Here is a 16,215-nt window from a genome sequence, read left to right as displayed (position 1 = left end):
TTGCTACAAGGAAAGCCTTCACAGAATACTGTTGGAGTGTAAGTCCCTAAAATGTCTTGAGCCACCTAGTGTTCTGCAGAATTTCAAGTCGCATTTCATGCTCTTTGAACTCATATATAGGTGCTAAGCACATATTGGCTCTAAAATGCAGAAACCACATGGAATGCAGAAACCAGCACAGAAGTAGCTAATTCATCCAGAAGGTGACTTACTAAGCTAAGTGCAGCACATTCCTATTAAAAATGGATAGACTTGTGTTTAAATTAGAGTCAGAAAGAGTGGAAGTCACCTTGCATGTTTTTCTTTCCAAATCAAATATTTAACAGAGGAAAACCACAGGTGTCACTGACAAGGAAAGATTAGTTGTAGCTTAAAACCACACACATGGATTGAAAATTAGTGAGACATTCCCTGCTTACTAAGTAACCTTACAAGTGCATAATTTAGACAGAATTTAGATATCAGGGAAATGGCTACTTTGGTTTTTTTTTTTATTTAAATATTACAGTGCTTGGCATTAGTGAAGTACTTGCAACCAAAAGCATACAATCTTTTCCTCTCAAGAGGCCTAGCACTACAACTACAGTCAGTTGAGTGGGTGGCAAGAGCAGAGGAACCAATGGTAGCATCTGGGTGGGGGAGGAAAACAAAGGAGCCAACAGTTTTTAAGAGTTTGTTTGCTCAGTGCAAACTAACCCACCATAAAATACTCCAAACATACCAGCTCTTAGTGAAGCATAGCTAAATACAGAGCTCTAGTCTTCCTTGTAAAAAAAACCCCTTCAGCAAGGGGAGATTAAACCTAAGACCCAAACACAGAAGCAGCCTACTGGACTGTCACTCTTGCAACATGGTACAGAGGAAAAAGGTGATTATTAAGAGTCCTACATTAGATTGCGTTAAGTTGTCCTGCCAGCAAACAAACAGAATGCCAGGGGAAATCACTTTATGGGTCCTCCACTGTTGTATTTGGAAGAGAGCTCTTTCACTTGCAGGCTTGGAGAGGGTTGCATTAACAGTCAGCATAGCATATGTTGTTAATTCACAGTTACACAGTGAAAGCTCAACAGCTTCAGGAGAATTGTGCTGCTCTGGCCTGAAGTAGACTTGAATCCTTACCCTAGTTACTAGGCCAAGATTCCGAAAGTATGTGCTCTGTGCTTTACGCAACAAATAGCAGGTCTCTGACCTAAACTGGGAGAGCCTTTATGAAACAGGAAAGGCAAGATAGATTTGAAAGATACAGGCAAACAAAACCAACTAGTCTTTCTCAAAGTAAAAGTAACTTCACACAATTGGAGAATTGTACTTAAGTACAACTTAAAAGTTAAGCATATCAAATAAAAAGTCCTTGAAGGAACATGAAGCAAGAAATTCTAAAGCACAGCAAGTGGATCAGGGAATTTCCACTCTTCCTGCTAAGGACTTACAGTAGCTACCAAGTCCCCTTGTTCTAGCCTATACAATTTGTTCAAAATTAATTATCTCTGTACAAGTAATTTTTTTAAAGCCTATTTGAACAGACTGAGAGTCTGTTCATGGAAGTCTAAACATGGGAGTGATTAACGTGTATTTGTGGGACACACTGCTGCTCTTTATGCCATGTAAATAACCTAACTTGTAAGATTTCTGTTCTGTAAATTGCAAAGAAAACCTCATCTTCCACAGAGTCTACAAACTTCCATACACTGTGAGCAATAATCCAAACATCTCTTCAGCTGCTGTCCCTCTCCAAACTGAATCTGAACCTTTAAGTTGAATAAGCACTGTCCTAGGAGAGTACATTAAGTGAGAAAGGCTGGATAACAGACTTGCTCACTTAGAGATAACTTGTCTGATTTATCTGTTTGGACCACAAGCTTTATATACAATGCAGATCATGAGCCACATGACACAATACAGTGTCAATATACAGCCTCAATTCCACATACCTACTAACAGAAGAACAAATATTAACAATATTCAGCCTGCTCCCATAATTTAGCCATTTCCTTTCATTTCCACGTCTTTCTCTCCCCACCCCACAATATGACTGCTTTTGAGAAGTCCCTGCTTATTTTAAGCATTTGCCTTATGATTCTGAATCATACTGAGAAAACTGTATAATAGAGGAAATCAAGCCTCCTAACTTTAGATTCTTGAATTCCAAGTTAGGTGTCTAAAACAGTAAGTGTAACTATTTGTGTCCCTAGACATCCAGTTTTGGGATAATTTCATCAGGAATGAAGGAAAGGATAAGGTATTGATTTTCATAAGGATAAAAACATTCAACTATATGACACTGTCTTGCATCTGGATTAAGGCTGATATGATATATAAAAGTTAATAGTGGCTAAGTACTGAACCATTTTCACTTAAGTGGTAAATCAGATGTTTGTTGATTAAAACAAGACTACCACAACTACTTTCTGACACTCCTGGTGGTAGACTGAATCACTGTTTCTACAGTAGAAATAGAGCATACACAGAAAACTCCAGCAGAAACTCCTACCATATAAGGTAAGGGCAATTAAGATTTAATGTTCGTTCTACATCCCAGAAAATTTTAACCAAGTGATGGTTTTAATTTTTGCATTTCAAAGAATCTTACAGTAAGTTCATATTTTTTTTTCATATGCTGATAAAGAAACAAAAGAGACCTTGCTTCTACATGTCAGGATATTAATTTTTCAGAAGTGATAGTGCCTACAGAATTACCATCCTGAAAGATGTAACCTCTCAATTAGAATGAAATTAAAGGCTTCTGGAAATAATCACCACACTTGCAGCTAATGGAGATAGATAACTAAATCAAGAGTAAAAAAAGTCCCATTCACTCTACTACCTAGAGCCCATGGCTCTAAGCATTCCAGTTTTATTCAGCGCATTAGTGTGTTGGAACTTTTGCTTTCACCAATTCGTCACGGTTTCTCCAGCTTCTCATAGTAAGAATAAAGGCTGCTCAAAGCTGTCATTGTTCCATATTCCAGAAAAGACAGTGGCATAATTACTAATTATCTATCAGTGAGTCACATTTGTTGCAGAGCAGGGAAAGGCAAAGTGAATGTCAACTCTGCCTTGAAGAAAAGTATAAGATAACATTAAGGAGGAAAGCACCTATAAATATCTTGAAAGTGGAAGCAGGGTTAAATTTAGTTCGAGATGGCAGAGAAGCAGCTCACAGTTTGGTTAAGTAACCTTTAACTTGCAGTCATCTGCAGACAGAAAGGAGGACAGAGTTGTCTGAAGAAACTCTGAAGAACACTCTAGAAGAAAGCGAAAAAACCTAGAATTTAATAAGTGAGATCTGTCAACCTTTGCTTCTAAATTTATGACGGTACAGCACATATCAAAAATAAGACCAGACAATTTATATCAGCTCCACTGGAACTATTTTACAGTTTCTAGGGATTTACTCAAACACACAGTGAATGTCACCAGGCTAAACAAAATAAATTGGACATACTTCAGCACAAAAACATTGACAAACAGCAAGAATATGCTTTAAAGCAATTCACTTACATTTCTCCAGAGTAGCCATTCTTTGGTGACTTTTCTTCATTTCTATTTTAAAGTCTGCTGAGCAGATCATGCAATATGTAAAAATATTATGAAAAGTTACACTTCCCAGCTCTGTGCAGGGTACTTCTCAGATCCAAGTTACCTCTATAAACCTGTTCTTTGTTTTTGAACAACATACAATGTAATACTGTACTAGGAAGAAAGGGTAAAGTGTTTAACAGCACAAGACACATAAGGGATAACATCCTAGAAACTTTTTTTCATTCCTTGCTTCCAATTTTGAATCAATTAAAAGAGACCAAAAACCATCTAAGACTCAAACTACCAAACATAAAGTCCAGTAAAGGAAAGGTTACGTTTTAAAGCTGGTAGATCCCAAACCACAGCTTACAGATCATGCATGATCTCTAGAACTGTGCTCTTGATAAAAGGAAGAATAATCCATGAAATCTGATGATTCCAAGGAATTAAGGTAAAAAAAAATACCAAGCCATTTTGGTGATGCACTAACTTAACGCTACCTTTTCCTCCCTCATCACAAAGTGTAGATGCTACAAATAGCTGTAGTTACTTGCAGTTCCTTGAAATGTTAATCCAAAACCTACTGCGAAACCACAGTACCTTTTTAAACTACATGAAAACACACCCATCTATTTAAGTAAATTTGAAACTAACACTACAAATGAACAGGCAACGACAGCAAGGAGAAAACTGGCTGACAAGAACATCATCGTAACCAAGCATACCTCACCATGTGTTCTGATATCACCCCATGAAGGTTTAGACTGGGCGGGGTGGGGGGTGTTGATTTTGTTTTGTGATTGTGAACACTTTTGTTTTGTTTTTTTTTAAAATGCAGTATTAGTCATTAACTTGATTTTCAAAGTTTCTCACAAAGGAAAGAACATGTTCATGTATATTAAGATGGCATTTACACTATACAGTTATTTTCCACAAACTAGACTAAAACCATGCAAAAATACAATAAACACTGTAACAACACTTTCAAGGGATTTGTTTATTTTTGGTTTACAAACAAAGGCACCCAATATTTTTGTTTATGTCTTATAAAAGCTCACAGATTTAGCATTTGTTTCCAAACATCTGTTCCTACAGCAGAGAAAAACATTACAGGAAAATGTAAATTTTTTTTCCTGGTCCCAAATCCAAATACCAGTAACTGTTAAGTGATCATGCTGTTTCAGACTGCTCTTCTTCCTGTTTAATCAACTGGAATACCTCCTGCAACTTGCTAGTCAGTACAGTGAATCTAGCTTAATGTATCAAAATATAGTTCCAGTTTATTTTTGATCAACATCCATTATGTGCAAACACTGGTATGAAGAACTGCAAGAGAATAGGGTTCTGATATGAAAAAAAACCCAGTAGTTTCAGATAGAATTTCACAGACTGACCACAGGAAGTGACAAAACTAATATAATAATGTGCCACTGAATCTATTGTCAGTTAAATAGGATGACCGATGAATTTGTAAGATACCAATAGTGCACAGAACCATGGTCTCCAAAGAGGGAAAAATTTGGGTTTCTAAATTGGCAAATGTTTAAAGAGTAGAGGTTAAATATCCTTATGTTTAAAGTAATCCTTTTCTTCTGTTACTTATTCAAAAGAACAGATTTCCAAGCAGTGTTTTGGACCAGAAATAGTTAGTTCATTGGCTTCATAGTTCTCAGTATTAACAAATCAACATTAAAAGTATCATGTATAATAAACAACCAAAATTCATAAGTGAATTGCTTCACAGAATAATTTTCAGAATACAATGTATGTCTTTTGCAAAAAACTTCAGCCACATGCCAACATGGGACAAGGGGTGTCATTAGATAGTAGGCACCTCTGAAAAAAGTCTACAATGCAGGAATGCTTAAGCATACTGTCAGGTCTATTAAGATACTTGGGGAGGCAACTAAAAATGTAATACACCTAATGTATTTCTTAAAGTGTATCATCTTCAATCACAGAAGCCATCATTTATTTTCAGCCAGTCAGAGGTCTCTCACACAAGGTGTGGTCCTAGACCATTTAGGCTTTTCATCACTAGCTTTATATATACACAGATAATTTTTAAAAGGAATTACAGCTTAACTACTTACTACAGAATATTTAGCTTCAGCAAGGAAGCCATTATCTTTTCAAAATGAGATATACACCTGCACGAAAGGTGTTCTCTAAGTTTTCACAAGAATAGCAAAATAAGTTCTTTAGATACTTAATTCAAATAGGACAAAAAACTACCAAGGGCAAGTATAATGTAGCTCTTGTGTAATTAAGTCATTATTTGCCTTTCCAAGCAGATTCAAGAACATTTTCATCAGTATAAACTGATTTTAATGAACAAACACTGGGCAAGGGTGCTGGTCAGTGCATCAATTAGAGGAACATTACAGTGTTCTCAGAATTCTGTGCAACCAAAATTTAAAGGGGTCTTCATGTATTGCCTTAAACAAGGATTCAGTCCTTTCTTACAGCTTGCTATTTTTGCTAATGTTTTCCCTACTGAAACAGAGTAACATGCAGAAAAAACAGATTTCTTGAGATTTAAACCTGTTAAAAGATAGATGGAAGAATTGTTAACATAGTTTTATTCTGAAGCAAGGTGCATCTTGCTTTGCTTGCCCAGTGCAATAAGAGATTTTATTGGGACAGGGATAAGAAAGTGTGCTTACACATTGGTGTTGTCCATGCATCAAATTTCATAGCTCAGAGATTTTAAAAGTTACTAATTCATGAAGTATTTCCTAACATTGCTTAGAATTTAAAAACAGGTATCTCTCTTAATGAAAGCCTATAGTTTGTCCTACTACTATTACCAGTAATATAAATAGCAACTAAGCATAATAAATTCCTTTCAAATACATTTACCTTTTGAAGTCAGAAGTGTAACAATCAAGTGCTGGCTCTGTGTTCTCAATAAAAGTCATTAAAAAAGAAAAAAGAGGATGGTCAATGTCTATTTTTGCCCCCCACAGGGTTACATTTCCTTTTATCTACTCAATGATAGGATCAATTCCGCTTTCAGAGAAGCGGATTGTTCATGCTGACATAAATGCAAGTTGGATGCAGCCAGTTTTGAGTGCAGAACTGAATCACTAAGTGCATTCTGAAGACCAGATTGGACAAAAGGCCTTTCAGTAACTAAGGAAGGGTTTGGTTTGGTTTTTTTCTTTTTTCATTTAAAGCAAAGTAGGCACCATTGTTGCATCCCTACTTTGAGAAGGGAAGAAGTGGCAAAAAGTAAAGACAAATTACAAAAGCCTCCAAAGAATTTTTTTTCAGGAGATCCACTATCATTTATACACTTCTGCAACTTGTAAAACCCTTCGTAATTTAGAAGAATTTCAAATAAATAGGTCTACAGCAACTAGCAACTACTAAGTCAAATATTTATCTTGCTCAATGTGGAGTAAAACCTAAAAGGAAAAAAAAAAATGATGTTAAGGCAGGTTTCAAACACGTTCCAAATTGCACAGTTATGTTGGTCAGTGGTCTAAAATGTTTTCCCCAGGCCAAAGAGTTAAAGTTATTTAAATGCTTGTCTAATGCCAATTCAACCTGGCACTTGACCATTTTATTTTCCCCTGTTTCCAGGAAGATACACGACTAACATTACATATACCATACCGTATATTTCACACTCCAATTTAAGATGAAATTATGCTTTTACAAAACGTGAGATGACTACACATTACAGGCTTTGTGCAGTTAGACCACCATATGCATAGATGTCCTTATGTAAATTCTCTTCTTCAGTATCTCATAGTACTGGAGGCTCTGAAGTAGGAGAGGAACTTGTAACACAGACTAACCACAAAGTACCAGATATTTCTTGCCATTTGTGACCTCGCAATAAAGATACGCCAGATCAAGATCACAAGAACTGTATTGAAGCCATAGCGTATGTTCCTTAACCTAAGAAAAAACAAAAGAAATAATTAAAAGCCAAGGTACCAAGACTTACAGGAAAAAAAGAACACTCTAAAAATTAGCTTCTAATGTAGAATTTAATTTATTCATCTATTCATCTCAAGATACATTATGAGTGGTATTAAGTGAATGCTGGAAATAAGCTGTTAAGTGAAGGACCAGAGACAGCTTTTCCATAGTTCATGGCTGAAAAGTGGAACACATGAAAACTAAGGAACAGAGCCAGCCCTGTAGGCTAACCACATGTACTGCTTCATAGCTGCTTGATAAAAACCTCTTAAAGCCAAGGTCACACACATGGTAACTTACCTATAGAAGGCTGCTATCCACCCCAAAAACAACGAGTATTTAACACTATGAACTCCCTTCCTCCCCACCACGTATTCAAACCTTCATATATGACATATATATATGTGTCAAAGTAACTCCATCTGCCGCTGACAAAAAAAACCCACATCATCGGATTTTCCAGCCACAGACCCTGGACTCTTCACTGCAATTTTAGACTCATTCCTTCTCAGGGAACTATATTTAAAGATTAGGAGAAACTCGGTGTCCTTTTAGGGGAACTGTGACTTTTAGCAGTCTTCTCACTTGTAAAGACGGAAGCTTCAAGACAAACAGCAATCAGAATTTGCTCAGATTTCTTAGAAAGAGAGCAATCTCTTTGGTTCCACAGATCATGGCAATTTGTATGTTAGAGGCAGCTCTTTTTAAGGAAATACTCACTGCCCTTATCTTGTTTTACAGGTAGGCTGGGTGTTAATATAGCCAGACCTTCCTCTACATATCTTATTTGTAGAAAAAACAGTGTAAGCTTCTGTACTACAAAAGTAAAGCCCACTTTTCTATTTGAGGAAAAATTCTATTCAGTAGTTTCCTGAAGCCGCCAGATCCCCTAGGCTGCCATATATGATTAATATTGAAGCAATGGACTCCTCAAGTTCAGATTAGAGTTAAGAGCTAGATAGTAACAAGAGAGACCAACTTAATACCTCAGTGTAAATATATGTTAAAATCTAAACCTCTTGCAAAATAATCCACTTATAAACAGAGAGCTGGGGCAACCAGATGCTGTTCCAATACAAGACTTTCTCATGTCATTTTCGTTATAATCCTTTGCACAAATAATGGCAACTGTATGATAACTCCTATGCATTTTTAACAGCATCTAAATGAAAAAAAAATAAGGAGGAGACACCTCTTCAGCTATCCCCAACATTATCAAATATTACCTTCTTTCCAAAGTGTATTTGAGATTGTTACATATCATGCCAATCCACTCTACAACTGCAAATCCTTGTCTTTAGAAGTAATAACCTAGACCACTTCTCTTTGTGCTATCAGGATAGCAGATGTGAAGTAGTATTGCAGAACAAGATTAATCACTTTTATTTCACTCTTTAAAGAGACAAATCAAGAAGTCTACAACTGTCATTATGAATCAGCCAAGAACAAAACAAGGGCAACTGTGGCAGTAAAATTTTGAACAGTAACAATGCATTCAAATTGGAGGAGTTAAGCCACAGATAAAAGGCTAACAGAAGTCATCATAGAACACCAACATCAGTGTTTCCTGCTCTGAGGTGGACAGTCCATGCCTGTTTACTTGCCTGCTTCAACAGATCACATTCCCAGAAGAAAACTATTGTTCTATTAAACCTGAAGAATTGAATAAGCCATTCTGACCTTATGTTACTGTGTACCTTTTTACCTTCCTAAAGATATCTGGGTAAAATCAGAAACCTGGATTACAGTATATACTAGCGAATAGAGCTACAACCATAATCCCAGACTAATACTGTAACTATTAATACTGAGAGCAACTCAGGGGCAACAAATAGAAAAAGAAAGATGACTTCTTTGGAAAACGCTTCAGATCACTGGGAACACAAGAGTTCTGGAGGACCTAATTGTTCTTTATAGCACCTGTTTAAGTCATAACATGGAAAAGCAAAACTTGACAAGGGCAGGAAAACACAGAAAATATAAACAGAGGAAAATAAAAATTTATGCTTACTTATTCAAGTGTTTCCTAGCTGCAGGGATGCCAGACATTTCTTCATTCAGCACATATTTCTTCGTTCCCATGCAGTAATTTTCCATGTATTCTGCCCAATGTAGTTGTCGAACATCAAAGTTAAATGTCTGCATAAAATAAAAGCTTTCACTGTTAGTTGCCTAAATATTCACCTACTACGTATAATAATCTAAAGGAAAAGAATAAATGCCTTTATACCAGATAACTTTCTTGCATCAAAGACAAATTGGAATTATCTTGTCCCTAATCATAAGAACGATCCAGATTTAGATCTTAGATCCCATTCCTGACTCAACTACCAGCTTCTTATACCATCTTTTCCAAATTTCAACTATTTCATGCCTTATTTTTCTTCCTCAGCAGTAATATTCTTCCCTCCACTTCCAAGTGCACTGCTTTCCCATTTCGTCTGTCTGTAAGGAATTCCACTCTAGAATAATTATTTTCTGTTATTTCCTTTTAAGCAATAAAATAATTCTAATGCTATAGAATAAACACTGCTCTGTGCCAAGTTCACTGTTTGATAAATGCCGAGTTCTTTTAGCTGTGCTTATAGTTGTACAGCTATATTTTAAAGAGAACAATGCGAGGAGAGGAAGTTATTACGGAAAATTCATAACTCAAGTTTTTCACCGATGTGTTGATTTCCTCGTCTCAAGATTCTACAATAACAGCCCCTTAAGTCCCAATAAATATCAAGATTTTCCTAGCAGGTTTTTAACTGTGCCAATTTTGTTTCAGGTAATAGAATAAGCGAGATCATTATAGGAACAAAAGACAAGTAAACAGTATTGTGCAGTAAAACTGTGTTCAGCTTTAAAAGTTGTTTTACATACACTAAATCCCCAAGTCCATGCTTCCAAATAAGCTGCTTAACAGCATAGCAGGTGTGTTATAAGGTATGATGAAAAATAAACCCACTGCAGTTCTGAAGACAATCCCTCAGTGAGTCTTTGTAATTTAGCATTGTTTGTAAGATGAAGGTCAGCATGTGGTTCCCGTCATGATATAATACATACACGCTAAACAGCTTTCTAGCACTGGTAAGTTATCAGAATCTATCAAACTTTATTTTTCACAATACATCCTCATAGCAAGAATGTAAGAGTAAAGAAAGTAAAGTTTCAACTGTTATTTCAACTAGTTCTTTATTGCTGTATGCACATCTTATTGAAGATTCAGCTATTTGAAAATACTAGCAGTCTAAAGCTCTGAGGTTATTTTGGGTTTGTTTTTTAAACTTTTCTTGAACTCAAGCTGCTGGGGGGAGGCAAGATAGAGGAAGGAGTGGAAATCCTCTCCACACAAGAATCACCAAAAGTTATTCCATTTCCTGCCTTTAGACAGTTTATTTAGAAGTTTGGCAGCTTTTCTTCAACTTAACTACAAAACTACATTCTGGAAAACACTTGAATAGGAAAGACATCTAAAAGATGGCAAAACTGTTCCAAATGCATAAGGCAATTCAGTATCCTGCTGAATATTAACCAACAAAACAATAGCAGAAAGGATGTTTAAACTCAGTTAAATGTTTAGGGGGCAGGGAGCAGAAATTGATCTCAGCTGCAATACTTCTTTATGTTAATATGTACATCTATCTTCCTGTGAGATATATCAGGGCAGGGGAGGAGGAAGGGAACAACTCCATTCCATTACAGCTTCACTATGGCACGAATGTATTTTGAATAACTTGGAATGAATCCAGCAAGATTTGCATAAAACTTTTCCCAGCCATATGAGGGGCGGGGAGGTGGGCATCTAGCAGCACAGGCACACATGCAGAAGAGGAAGGTAGCTTCGGTCCATACTAGTCACCAGGGTGAACCAGCTAGCCACATCGAGGTATTTCTGTTAGTTTGAGATTAGTAAACATAGCACAAAAATAAAGACTCACATAGATGGTCAACAACCACACACAGTGGGAAGACTAAGACTTTTCCTTTGAGCTCTTTCATTCACTCTTACTCAGACCCTGCACCCAACAGTTTTCCTTCTTCCTCAACAACCCTCAGGACTTTTCTGTCATCCTGCTTCTGTTACACTCTTCCCCCTGCATGGGGCAGTTTTAGTCACATAGCAAGAATGTGCTTCAGAAAGAAATGAGAGAATTTACACTAAAATTTCTTTGAATACTTGGCTTTCTGGCCAAAGCATGACAAGGGTATATAAAAGTTGTTACTAATTTAAAAACAAGCAAAAAAGTCCCTCAAAACCCACCCCCTATTCCTCAAAAAAAGACACAGTGGTCAAGAAGTAAAGCCTTGTTTTATTCATGATGTAGGTAAAATCATAACAATTTGGCCACTTGGTTGATATATGGGCAACACCAGATCACATGATCAGGCCACTCCAAAGACAACCATCTTTTACATCAGGGCTCCTTCAAGGGGGTCCTGCCCTTCCTTATCATCACTGATCTAGCTCATAACACAGCCCTGGCACAAGTGAAAGGATGTGACAGGAATCTCCAGGGCTCAGTTAGTACTAGGGTTAGCTCCACATTACAGTAAGCAGCACTACCAGTTCATAGACTCATAGAACGGTTTGGGTTGGAAAGGACCTTCAAAGATCATCTAGTCCAACCCCCCTGCAATTGGCAGGGACATCTACAACTAGATCAAGTTGCTCAGAGCCCCATCCAGCCTGGCCTTGAATGTTTCCAAGGATGGGGCATCTACCACCTTGCTGGGCAACCCCCATTCCAGTGTTTCACCATCCTCGTTGTGAAAAAGTTTTTTCCTTGTGCATGTTCATGTCCGTATTCAATCTTAAATCAATGAGCTTATATTTCACTTTCAGTCCCCATGCCCACATCACACAGCTACTTGCCTTTTTGTCTTGGGGGTTTAACTGGTTCATTAGCATAGTCATATTTTCAGTATTCCAGGTCCAAGAATTGCTTGTAAAGTATTCCAATAACATCAAGGCCTTATGAAGACGTGTTATTGTTTTCATCATCCTACAGTCCAAGGCATGGAATATACAGGTTACAGTGATAAAGATTAGTTCAAAGAAGAAAGACAGTAAGACTGTAAATTTTTTACCCTCCAAACCCACACCCTTATGTTAACATATCCCATCTTGCTCTGTACGCAAAGCATATTATATTAGATCAACAGGATGTTTCTCCATATTATTAAAGTGGACTTTGGCTGTCCAATCATTATATAGAATCAGAAATTATAGGCCAGTCCTTTTTTCCTAATCCTACTTCCCAGTGCAATAGTAAGTTTCTTCCCAAAACAAAAACAAAACAACAACAACAACAAAAAAAGATGCTACAATGTTGTCTTCTGTGGGCAACTCTTATTTTAGGACACAGACAAGGAACACTTTTCAGCATAGTGGAATATCTAGCTGTACTGAACAATCTGACTTGATGAAAGAGTCAAATTGCAGAGTGCAGAACATATGCACATGACAACTTGAAGCAAGGGAGTAAGCTACCCTGATCTTCCTGCACACTGTGCAAGACCAGATCTCCATAACAAAACGAGTTTATCATGGTCACTAAGAGACCAAGGCTTAAAACCACCAGAAATAGGGCTTAGCCCCTTAACCCTACTGCTTCTGCAGCACAGGGCAGGAAAATATTTAAGGACACGGATCAGTTCTATGCTACTTCAAAATATGCAAAAATACCTTCCATCATCCCTTATTACGCAGGGGAAGCAACTCTACAAAACCATCACTTGGAGTAAAGAGAAATCATGTTATAAGGATCAATTTGGGCAAGTTTCTCTTTGATCAGACTATCTAAAGTGGACCCAAAAAATGCGAGTCATCTAGTCTCTCAGATGCAAAGTTCCCACATTTATGACAAGCAAATTGCTTCAAGTGTTACAGTGCTGGAGATGGTCACTCAATTTTAATACGTACTAACTACTATCACATAACCTAATGCTGTTAAATTCCTGTTTTGGGTGCTCGAGGTATTTCCATCTCACAGAACTGCTTCCAATTTGATCCTTATAGCAGGGTACACTGATTATTTTAAGCACAGAGCTGGGGGGTGTGGGGTGGGGTGGTAAAAAAGCAGAACAACCCAGCACTAACAGGAAATGGCTTTCTGAAGGTAAGTTTTGTTCAATAAAGTTCATAGAAGCAATAAAAATCACTGATTTTTCTCTGAAAGCTGCCTTCATGCATACTTGTAGAAGGGATATAGTACATTGTCCCAGAAACTCTTCTAAAGAAAGTATTTTGCATCACAGTAGTGTCCCCTACTGTCACTAATGGCTGGTATCTCAGTATTTAAGGGAATATCAAAATTGCCTCTTTTTCGTCTCATGAAATGGAGTAATACAACTTGCAGAGACCACTGCAAAAGTAGAGTATCTCTAAAGTACAAAAAAGCACAAATACTTTTCCTTACACCCCACAGGAACCTATCTACAGAGTAAAATTCAGAGTTGTATTCAAATTTTAGACTGCCAGCTAATTTCATTAGTAGACATTTCTAGATGCTTTTGAACACGTTTATAGTTTCACCAGTTGGGCAAGGTGGCAACAGTGAGAGCTGAGTGGAACCAGAGTTCCTCTGATTAAAAAAAATAATTAGGATTATAGACTGTGCATCCAAAACATACCCTGTGCTAACAAGACTGAACTGAACATTAAAAAAAGCCAAACTGTTAAGTCAAAAAATTCAGAAAAGAACTTGGAAGTTGGAAAGCAAAGATCTCACTAGTCGGATAAGCCAGAAAGACCTCATAGCAAAATGGCCTGGATAAAAATAGTGCCAAACAGGACATAGTGACTAAGTGCTTAGACTTTTTGCAGAGTCAATCCACTGACAGTCTTAAGATTATTTAACTTAGTTGACTTGCCCTTTTGTGCCTCCCCAATTTGTGTTCTTATGCTAAGCTGGAAGAGCAGCTGAGTTTTAGTTAGAGTGGTTAGACTGCTACAGTTTAAAAAACTTGTGCCCTTGCCAAATACTAAATGGTGCAAATGAATATCTGGTTAGACAAGTGTAGATTTTGAGCTTGTTACTGGCCACTGACATTAGTGTAGTTTTTGTTTACAGGAAAAAGCAAAAACCAAATTTAAACTAGTGTAAAGACTAACCTCTGCTGGGAATGTTGCTGTCTCTGCTTATGGATATGGTTTTAGAGCATAGCTAAGCTGATTAAAAAATAAAATAAAAAAAAAAATCAAGTGTCTAAAAAGAGTTTTCTACCTCAGCTGCAGATTTTTCCCTCCCTCCAATCCAAATTGGATTTAGCGACTGGCCACAGAACCAGCTGATTCAATTCATCAGTGGAAAATTGTTTGTCTTTATAGCGTTAGTTTCTTGATATATCAGCCAAAAGAATCAAATGCCTCCACATTCTCCCAACTGCTAGATCAATTACAAAGCTGGCAGAAGAGGATCAACTTCCTTGGTGACAGCCTGTTAGCTTGCACTAAATCAAGATGAAACTACACATTTTTGAGATAAAAAGAAGTATGGTGCCAGCCTCTTGTATTCAGAGATGTCAGCAATGAGTGTCATTTAGTGGACACCTGTGTAGCCCTGGCAGACTAAGTTTTATAACTTCAATGGCACCGTATTCCTCCTGCAAATAGGAATACACACACGACTCAAAAAAGAGCATGCAAACATATAATGGAACTTTATCTCTCAACCTGAAGTTTTGAAATATGTACTTCACAGGTTGTTCCAGAGAGAACCATTGGATACAAGTCAAATATCAAAGCCCTATATAACCAGTCAGTATAATACCAAGCATTGTATCACACCTTCTTCACAAGCTGAATACAGAAAAAAGTCAGACCTGCTGATCATCATGAAGAACTGAACATTAGCAGCAGTCAGTAAGTCAGTGTGACAGCAAGACCTTCACGTAGATACTAAGCAGAATTTTGCCTCTACTAGGCAGACCTTACAGCCATTAACACAAAATACATTACAACAGTTTGAGAAGCACATCACAGCAATTGAAAGTTTTAAGCCATAGTTAATTCAATTATCAATAAGTTAGGTGGGCATATTTCTATACCAGGCCATTGCAAGTGACCTGGCTTAAGGCTATGACTGCATTTTGAAGAAGTCTTACACACAACCTATTGTCTCCAGGCTGAAAACAGTTCTGATGCTAAATACAGACTGATCCTTCAGTGGATCTACAGGCTACCAATCTGCAAGTCTCTGCATAAGCATTAGAGATAGTTAACTATATTTAAAAAAAAAAAAAGATTCCTCTAAAATACATAAAACAAGCTTTCAAATTCATCTTTGTTCAGATTTTCATTTGGATGTAAATTTTGAAGTGTAAGATATACTACTGGAATTCATATCTTTCCAGCATATCTCTGTGGCTCCTTTAAGTGGACAACTTAAAAGTGCTTCCAAGAAGAAAAATCCATATTAGTCTATTCAATAAAAGTGTACTCTTTACTCATTTCTAGTTTGTAAGACAGTAACTATGTGAAAGGTTCTTCATTTTAAGTTTTAAGAAGATTTAAATTGAAATCATAGACATGAAATTATGTCCTTTAAACCTCCCTACATACATCAACCACACCTTCCCTTCAGCTTTCTAAGAAGCAGTAACAGAAAATGAATTGCTGGAGAAATCCCTGAATTACAACTTTAAATATTTCACGCCACATTCTGTTCTTCCAGGGTAACTGGAAATATCTGCTGGGTGTGTATTTTTAAAGGCTTTAGGATTTCAAATATACTGAATTGTTTTTAAATAACATATGGTTCTGTTGTGCTA

The 16,215-nt window shown here is 37.0% G+C and overlaps 1 protein-coding gene across 1 annotated transcript in view; it reads right to left on the bottom strand.

Moving 5' to 3' along the window:
• Window positions 1-4,516: 4,516 nt before the first annotated feature.
• FAR1 (fatty acyl-CoA reductase 1) overlaps window positions 4,517-16,215 on the bottom strand; it is a 37,497-nt gene continuing 25,798 nt past the window's right edge. The window contains exons 10-12 of the mRNA XM_082318282.1: window positions 12,317-12,446; window positions 9,467-9,594; window positions 4,517-7,431 (exon numbers count right to left, since the gene is read on the bottom strand). Coding sequence (XP_082174408.1) covers window positions 7,269-7,431; window positions 9,467-9,594; window positions 12,317-12,446 — 421 coding nt within the window. The 3' untranslated portion in view covers window positions 4,517-7,268. The remainder of the gene's footprint in view (window positions 7,432-9,466; window positions 9,595-12,316; window positions 12,447-16,215) is intronic.

This window comes from Platalea leucorodia (genome assembly GCF_965183815.1).
Source record: "Platalea leucorodia genome assembly, chromosome: 7".
Classification (NCBI taxonomy): Eukaryota; Metazoa; Chordata; class Aves; order Pelecaniformes; family Threskiornithidae; genus Platalea; species Platalea leucorodia.
Note: the sequence above shows the minus strand (reverse complement) of the source record. Positions and strands in the feature narration are given on the sequence as shown.